General features: G+C 36.7%; 1 protein-coding gene across 3 annotated transcripts in view; it reads left to right on the forward strand.

Moving 5' to 3' along the window:
• Men (NADP-dependent malic enzyme) overlaps positions 1 to 9,423 on the forward strand; it is a 48,077-nt gene extending 38,654 nt beyond the window's left edge. For all 3 annotated transcript variants that reach the window (XM_076120249.1, XM_076120250.1, XM_076120248.1), the window contains exons 3-12: positions 448 to 606; positions 2,733 to 2,914; positions 3,326 to 3,486; positions 3,838 to 4,042; positions 4,328 to 4,454; positions 4,819 to 5,044; positions 5,452 to 5,594; positions 6,298 to 6,471; positions 6,803 to 6,926; positions 8,099 to 9,423. In XM_076120249.1, coding sequence (XP_075976364.1) covers positions 448 to 606; positions 2,733 to 2,914; positions 3,326 to 3,486; positions 3,838 to 4,042; positions 4,328 to 4,454; positions 4,819 to 5,044; positions 5,452 to 5,594; positions 6,298 to 6,471; positions 6,803 to 6,926; positions 8,099 to 8,235 — 1,638 coding nt within the window. In that variant the 3' untranslated portion in view covers positions 8,236 to 9,423. The remainder of the gene's footprint in view (positions 1 to 447; positions 607 to 2,732; positions 2,915 to 3,325; positions 3,487 to 3,837; positions 4,043 to 4,327; positions 4,455 to 4,818; positions 5,045 to 5,451; positions 5,595 to 6,297; positions 6,472 to 6,802; positions 6,927 to 8,098) is intronic.
• The last annotated feature ends 4 nt before the right edge of the window (positions 9,424 to 9,427 follow it).

Below are 9,427 nucleotides of genomic sequence, written 5' to 3' on the forward strand. Positions count from 1 at the left end.
TGTAAACATATTGGAGTACCTAACAATAAGTGTTTATATACAAATAGCAAGGAATGGCTTTTTTATATATTATTATGATGATACAGATTATCGTCATTATTTGCAATCAATGTGTACGAAAAACATGGCATAAATCATATCAATTTGCATAAAAAAAGGTTTCTCTTATTTCATAATCTCTCGTAAACTTTCCGGATTTTTGGCGAAATTTTAAACTTATTTTACGATACATTAGACATTTTATTTATATTGATGACATTAGATTTAAGAAACCGAAACATTATCACTTAAAAAATAAAGTTAAGTTTCATGGCTAGTCATCAAAATGATGCTCAGCCTCACCAACTCCACCCATTGCTCAAAGTGTTTGCGTCCTAAAAGTCTTTATAATTTTATTTGCATGTAACATTAACTCACAACTAACATGTCACTTTGTTTGTCTCACAGGGCATGGCCTTCACAATTGAGGAGCGTCAGACGCTGGGCATCCACGGGCTGCTGCCCGCCAGGGTGAAGACACAGGAGGAGCAGGTGCAGATGTGCCGGCTCTCCATCGACAGATACGAGGACCCGCTCAACAAATACATCTACCTTATGGGACTACTTGTAAGTACCACCCTTCAATACGATATTGGCGATAAAAGTGTAGCAAAATGGCTATTGATTTTCATCATTACGAACCCTTCTTCTTTTTCGGTAACCTAGCTTTAAAGCAGTATGATAATTAAACAGAAAATTATTTTTTTGATGATAATGTATCTTAATATCTTAAGCAAATTATTTGCAAATTTCTTGGATGACTAAGTTTTTCATAATAAATGATAATATTTTTACATAAAATATGAATAAATAAATAGTTGAGTGTCATTACGTAATACTTTTAGTTTTAAACTTAGGTTCTAAAAAATAATAGTCAAAGATGCGTAAAATCCTGACTATTTATTTAGCTAAAATGGTATGATGCAAAGATGATAGATGACTGGCACAATAATGAACAATCCAAAGGTTAAGTTTAGCGTGTTTTTGTCAAGATATCAATATAATTTGGTTAGAGCCAAATTATCTATGGTAAATTCAAGGCCAAGTCTTTTTTCTGTGACGGCAAAAATATCAAGTCAATTAGATCAATTACAATTCAGTTATATCATAGCTTAGTGCGGATTTTCTTCAATAATATTTACATTTTTCACACCTTAAAATGTAATTATATTTTGTCCTTTGTTTTCACAAACTGATGGAAGTGTTTCACAAAGTTTTCGAAACCTATTGAAAGATAACTTCAACACAATAAACTTTGTAGGCAAAGGAAGCGATAATGTAATGAAAACAATCGGTTTATTCCGTCACTTGAACACGACTCTCGAAGCTTGAACCCCACTTAAAAACTTCGCTAAGAATTATTTTGTAATTTTTTGATGGACACATTTTCATTGTTCGTTAAACATTTACATCAGACGGTGCTCTCTTATACAATGTTTCGTTTGTATAATAGCTACGAGAAAGACTTGTTTAAACTGTAAATATTCATGAACTGACAGAATAACAGGGCGTCTGATGTTTTAATGATTGCTAAGTTATAAATAATACAGTGATAGCGTAATGTTGAACACTGTTTTGTAAATTACTTGCACATGAGCTGTAACCATCAGCAGGAAAGATCGTGGAGTCATTATAAGATTCTTAAAGTCAATTAAAGATCAAAGTAAAAATAGCGAAATTGTTATAAGGGTAACAATTTTGACAGTAAGACTGAGTTAATGAATTCAAAATGGTACAATAAGAATATTTAATTCGTTTCGAGTAAAGTTAAATCAATTTCATTTTCCACTTTTAGTATTTATACCTTTGCCTTTGTGCAAAAGCTAATTGTTCTGCTTACAAGAGTGAATGAACGCCGTGAGGCATAAATCCCGTCTGTACGCGAAGGTCAGACACACCATGCCTCAGTGACCTACAGACGTCAAACTTAAACATTGAGAATAAATATTTACATGTCTCACTACAATTAATGAACACTCAGCAATCATTTGATTTATAGTCTAATTACGAACGGTTCACGAACTTTCGTCTGCACGATTTTCTCCGTCAAATACTTTGGAATGTAATTACTGGAATTAGAAAAGTTCCAGCAATATTAAAAGTATCAAAATAACGTTCTATACAAGCTATAAAGGTTAATGTAAGGTGAAATAAGAAAGCTAGCCGAAAGTGTTTTATCGTTCGATATAATGTTAGTTCCCACAATAAAATTAATGGCAGTCTCTAATCATATACTATTATGTAATTTAGATACATTGCCTTTTTATGACACGTACTGGAACTCCAAAATATTTTCGTGGAATGCAAATAGCGCTCTGCGAAAGCTTTTGGCACTAGTCCAGTAATATTCTGACTTATTCCGACATTATAGGAGAAACAGAACTGTTCCGTTTTGGATAACACGGCATCAAACCAAAGCCTTTGACAGTCTTTACAAAAGGTGTACAAAGTTTGTATCATGTCGTACTCACAGGCCTGTAAACGGTCGTTCGCGACATACAACCATTAACTACTTACATAAAAGAAAGCCTTATTCAAGCACCTCATCTATATTTTAGACGCAGACTCCTAACGCAGTTATTTAGTCTTTCTAAAGCCTGTTTCAAAGATATTTATTATCTTACTTTTAAAATAAGTCTGCTAGGACAAAAATAAAAAAGCAACCTAAAATAAACGTTTATACTCTTGTTCAGGACCGCAACGAGCACTTATTCTACCGGCTAGTAGAAGAGAACGTGGCCGACATGATGCCCATCGTGTACACCCCCACCGTCGGGCTGGCGTGCCAGAAGTACGGGCTCGTGTACCGCCGTCCTCGAGGACTCTTTATCACCATTCACGATAAGGGACATGTTTACGACGTCCTTAAGAACTGGTGAGTGGACTAGCTGACTCTACTATGGTTTAGAAGAGGCGAATTATGGCGAAGAAATAAGCTTTGCTATTTTTTTGGTTTTTGCTTTTTAAAAAGACGTTTCAACTCTCGCACTAAGAATTACTCCTGTGTCGTGGGGACTTTTACAAACATGAGTTTGTGTGAGGTGTTGATATTAAGGATCCTGAAGGTTTACACAAGTTCCCTGTATCTAACTGCCATGACATCTATTTCTAATTTAAGTTAAAATTTATAACCAATATTATCTATCTCTGATATGTTATCGTATCATCAATATAGGTATGCATAAACTAGATTAATTACAATGTTGAGCTAAAAGGGTTACACAAGCTAGCAAAAGACAAAACACTGTCTGTACAAGGTTATTTATATGTGGCTATTGTCTGTCAGGCCGGAGCACGACGTTCGTGCCATCGTGGTGACAGACGGTGAACGTATCCTGGGTCTGGGAGACCTCGGCGCGTGTGGTATGGGCATCCCCGTCGGTAAACTATCGCTGTACACCGCACTCGCTGGCATCAAGCCGCATCAGTGCCTACCCATCACTTTAGGTAAGTTTACCATCATACTTATAAAGTTAAGTTTGTTTCCTATTGGGGCACTTTTGATCGTTTCGCTGCGAATTTCAGTAGTTTTTGAGGGCCATCTTTTGAGAATGGCTTGTGTTAGATAGTCTTGATAAAGCATTTTGGTAATCGTAGAACCAAGCCCTTGTGGACTTGCAACCTAATGGATAAGGAGCCAATAAACTTAAAACTTAACTTGTTTTTTGGGATAAAAATATCATATTTGATCTAGACGATGTGCTATGAGTAACGTTCGGAATTGTCTCTGTAGAACTTCTAACTTTGACTGTCACGAGTTATGATTGACTAAAAATAATTAACTATTTGTTTTCCCAGACGTTGGTACAAACAACCAGACGATGTTAGACGATCCTCTATACATCGGTCTGCGTCAGCGCCGTGTCCGCGGCGTCGAGTATGACGAGTTCATCGACGAGTTCATGCGCGCCGTCGTCCGGCGCTTCGGACAGAACTGTCTCATACAGTTCGAGGACTTCGGCAACGCTAACGCCTTCAGGTTGCTCGAGAAATACCGTGGAAAGTGAGTTGAAAATCCAATTTTGTTCACTAACGTATTGCTCACGCTAAATCAAAGTCAGTCGGCACGACTATGTGTACTGGTGTTCAAATTCGATCAATTTCTAAGACATATTTTCAGAAAAAGATAAATGTAAAAATGAAGGTGACTTTAAAAATATAGACCTCTTACCTTTCCGCTTATTATCCAATCTTTACGGAATCTATACCTGATGCAGCGAATCCTAACACACCTATTGTGAAAACATAATATATATCTCTCAATAACTAAGTAATTGTCTGATACTAGGTACTGCACATTCAACGACGACATTCAGGGTACGGCGGCGGTGGCGGTGGCCGGCCTCCTCGCCAGTCTGAGGATCACCAACAAGAAACTGTCTGACAACGTCATCGTGTTCCAGGGAGCCGGAGAGGTAAGCGATTGCAACAAAAAATTGCCTACATTTCGCGCCAAAACTTTCGAGTATCTTATTGAAGACTGTTCAGAACAAACTATTCAAAGAAAAAAATCTTAAGCTTTGTATTATTAGACGAGATCCATTTAAATTTGATCTTTTCCCATTATTCCATTCCCAGCCCATTACATAACTTGCTTGGGTTAAGACTATGAACTTTAAAATATTGACATCAAAATGTTCTTGACACTAAGTAATCAAGTACTTCAATGAGTCATTAATGACCTTAATTAACAATCTTAAAAACAAATAATCAACCTTGCCTCAATCTTGTAACCTTCATTAACTGAACCACTATTACAAACAACATTATCTTCTGCAGGCGGCGTTAGGTATCGCAGAATTATGTGTGATGGCGATGAAAGCCGAGGGTACTGATGAGAAGATGGCGAGGTCTCGCATCTGGATGGTGGACTCCAAGGGTCTGATCGTGAAGAACAGGCCAGAAGGAGGACTCAACGAACATAAGGAGAAGTTCGCCAAAGATCACCCCTCAGTTAAGACCTTGGAGGAAGTTGTCGATCTCGCCAAGCCTTCTGTACTTATTGGTGAGTTGAGGAAATTATTTGTTTATAATTTGGGTTGGGTGTAATTGGATTGTAATTGTTGTTTGAGCATTATCTTGGTCCTGTATGTCATTACAATGTAAATATTGGCAATATAATGAATTGCTACAGTATTCTTTATTGGACAAAATATTCTACATATTGTTGTCATGAGAAGCAAAATAGAAAAAAGAAAAAGTTAATGTAAAGAGTCAGTCAGTCATTTAGTATTTATTCACATTTTGAAAGTGATTGTTTTGATACGGATCGAGTCAGTCTATAGATCATAATTATGAATAGATTTTAGGAATTTGCATGCACTGATTAATTAAACGCTTTCTAAATATTCCTATTATTTTAGACGATGTTACTGAGGTAGTACTTATAAATATTACTTCTTGCGTAATCAGGTGCGGCGGCTATCGGCGGCGCGTTCACGGCGTCGATCCTGCGCAAGATGGGCGCCAACAACGCGCGCCCCGTCATCTTCGCGCTCTCCAACCCCACCAGCAAGGCCGAGTGTACCGCCATCGACGCGTACAGCAACACTGACGTTAGTACTAACTCAAATCTAATCTATTAGGTCGGGGAAAAAGTCTTTTCGCATTATAGTATGTATGAACTTGTAATAAAATATCTTTGGTTTCAAGAATCACAAATGAGTAGGTACACGGTTCATTAGATTTATTTCAGTGAGCTCGTGAGATACCCAAATATCGATCTTTTTTGTGTAGAGAAAAGATTTTATTACAAGTTCATACATACTATAATACGAAAACATTTTGTCCCCGACCTAATATATATCCACCCACTGTTGAGTATATAGGCCTCCCTTTATACGGTCCTGCGCTTGTCTCATGCATTGCAGCCCTACACATTTAGTACTTATGCTACTTACTATATGACATCCAAAAAATGTTAGTCACGGTTACGTTTACGCGAGGTGCAACAGGTTGCCTTCGCGTAACGTAACTGTTCCTTCTTTTCTGCTCTATTTGCGTAGGAGTTTTGAAGCGATGTAGGTCAGTAAACCGAGAGAGGATCGTGGCTAACTAAACTGTCAGCTGGAATTAGATGGGAATCTCTTGCTATCATTTTGGAAACAGCTTAGAAAAGCCAAGAAGTTGTGTCATAAATACTCCTGTCAGATATAATACGATCGAAATAAGACAACTCAGACCATACAACAAGGATTCTATATTTTGTAAATCATCATAATTGTATTTTGTATTCAACTGCAACTATTCTACTCGTAGGACCGTGCGATATTCGCGTCGGGCTCCCCGTTCCCGGAGTACCGCACGAAGTCAGGGCGCGTGCTGACGCCGGGGCAGGGCAACAACTCGTACATCTTCCCCGGACTCGCGCTCGGCATCATGTGCGCCGGCATCATCGACATCTCTGAGGACTTCATGCTGCTCGCCGCCGAGGTAAAATATTATTTACTTTTCACTATAATTATTTATTGACACATATTTCATCACTTAAAGGCGGTTTCACCAGATATCATATTCAAACAAAAGTTTTACTAATAGGTACTTTACACTGACTGTTGCTAAGATCACTTATTCTTGTTTAAGAAAAATTGTACATATCGATTACACGTAAGTATTCTAGAATACAAACTGCATCCAGACGCACATGCCCGCCCCACTCTAGACTCCCGTCTAAGATTTTCCAAATCTGCCTGCAGTTTGTACACTAAATAATTTATCTGTCCATATGTTTTTTTTTGAGACTCAATGTGTATGTTGTGTCCAGGCGTTGGCTGAGATCGTATCGGACGCGGACCTGGAGTCAGGCTCGCTGTACCCGCCGCTCGCGCACATACAGAACTGCTCCGTCAAGATCGCCAAGAAGATCGTCGAACACGCTTACAAGTGCAGTGAGTATACATTAACACGTTTATATCTCAACTGCTTACCAGTATGTTTGTAAATTCAACAGATATTAAATAAAACGCTATTGAATAGATAAACTACCGCTAAATGTACCTCAGAAAACGGAAGTTAGACGTATATCGTATTGAAAGATATACTTTTGAACACCACTAAAAATTTAAATATGTTTTTATATTCGGGTTATAGGAGTTGATCTTTTGATATCTGTTGATTTTTCTGTTCCCTTCGGCTCTCCCTTTCTCTCTCGTTTCCATGCATATGAATCCCATGTGATAGTGGCGTCAGCCTTCCCAATGTTTCTTCTCTATTTCTCTCCATTCTATTCTCCTATTGTACCTAAATCTTTGTCTAAATCCTTCGTAAGACTTAACGATGCTTGACGACAACCCAATTAAAGACAAGCAGCTCAACTAATTGATATTAAATCAATTCTACAAAAAAAGTAAATCAATCCTTACTAAAAAGCCCCCTCTCCAGTTTCCAGAGCTCTGATTTATCACTTCCTGAACTATAATTTACAAAGATGTTCGTGACAACCAAAACATATCTTAAATCAATTTTATAGTGACACCACAATATCACATGACATCATTTTTATGTTTATCTCTAAAAATATTGTCTTTGAAAGTTGCATGTTAAATATATTATTGTCCATTATGTACGGAAAAGGTGGGCGTTAATAAATTTTAATTTGCGTCAGCTCGGCTACAACAGACAAATTGTTTTTCCTCGTAGTGTCTGTTTAATTAAATGATTTATTGTTGTCGTTTAAGTTTCTTGTCACCGACTTCTTTGCGAGTCGAGAAACTTTTTATGGAATATCTATCTATAAATTGGAGATTACGTGTTTTTCTGAAATAAAGGTAACCTTTATGCTTACGTTTATCGTGTATCTAAAATCAATTTATGGACGACATTCTTATAAAAAATACTTTTGCTCAGCAGAGGAACAGTAATCGTGTATTGTATCCATTGACATTGTTAGCAATTAGGTATAAATTCTACAGTCGTGATAGCATTTTTAGTACTAGTTATTTAAGATGATTTATTTCTAAACCTAATAAACTCGAAAGCCTCCAAGAGTGAGATTCACTTCTGCATATATTTTATGTATGGTATGGATAGAAATATTAAAAATTGTCTTTTTTATTTCCAGACAAGGCATCAGTGCTCCCGCAGCCTCCAGACACGGAGGCGTTCATCCGCGCGCAGATGTACGACGCGCGCTACAGCGGCGCCACCCCCGCCGTGTACGCCTGGCCGCAGCACTCGCCCCGCGTCGACATGATCTAACACACACACACACACACACACTCCACACTACTCGCGCTTGACTACATAACCTAACCCTGCTGTATTTTATTCTTCGCTAGGAGCTTACTATCGTTGTATCACGAAGATTGTTCACTTGTAAAGGTAACAAACTGACAGAACAATATAAAAAAAATGTCTCCAGCATGTTACCTTTATGATAGTGACGCTGTAATTTTCTATTAATAAAAATTAACGATCAAATGTCTAGTTACAAACGACAGTAAGCTTCTTGTGTATTTTTCCAATCCTTCAAAAGATTTGAGATTATGGAATTGAAAATGTAACGCTTTCTCTGATATCTTTAACATTCCAAATTGTAAATGGTGTAAACTCTCTGTAAATGTAAATACTCGCGTTGTTCTGTCAAGTTTAATCCATAACAATCGTGTAACTATCACATTAAATGTAATAAATGTATTTATTTATTTTGATACTTGTTGCCTAATAATCTTTTTAGATAAAAGGCCTGTTTTACTACTTACTTAACTTTCGTTTTATTATTTTATAAAGAACGTTGTAACATTATTATTTAGTGAATCAGGCCTAGAATGTGCTCAAGCGCTCGCAGCGATATCTCACAGGATCTTGATTGGCATATTTATTAGTTAAGGCGACGTACTAATGACCAACGGGCTGTTCAAATGGATAAGTTATCTCAAAAGTCACGGTTCTTAAATGACTGTGAGTAATTGTACCACACTAACACACAGTCACTTAAATATCGACATGTTTTTTTTATCTTTATCGTGTCGTAACACATGCTTTGCTTTGCTACATTAAAATCACAATTTTATTTACACAAATCTAAAATTTCTATCATCATAAGTAATGTATGTGTAACGACAACTTTATTTATTTACCATTCCAAAAAACAACCTTGAAATTAGTTATACTTTGTACTTAAGTGTTATTTATTGATAAAATTAATGCTTGGTAATAAGCTCTCTCATTATTTATCAAGCAGGTTTTGTATTTGTTCATGTAATTATTATATTGCGATGTATATTGAAGGAGGTTTGCGGTAAAACTGTAACACCAATGTGTACATTAGAACTAGTATAAATTGCATGACGTTCCTTTCAAATTATAGTATAAGTTAAATTTAAACTTGAACCACAAATGTACGGTATTTATATGTAAATTTTGAAATAAATGATTATACATCAATTTG

The sequence above is a fragment of the Anticarsia gemmatalis genome, chromosome 11, assembly GCF_050436995.1.
Source record: "Anticarsia gemmatalis isolate Benzon Research Colony breed Stoneville strain chromosome 11, ilAntGemm2 primary, whole genome shotgun sequence".
Lineage (NCBI taxonomy): Eukaryota > Metazoa > Arthropoda > Insecta > Lepidoptera > Erebidae > Anticarsia > Anticarsia gemmatalis.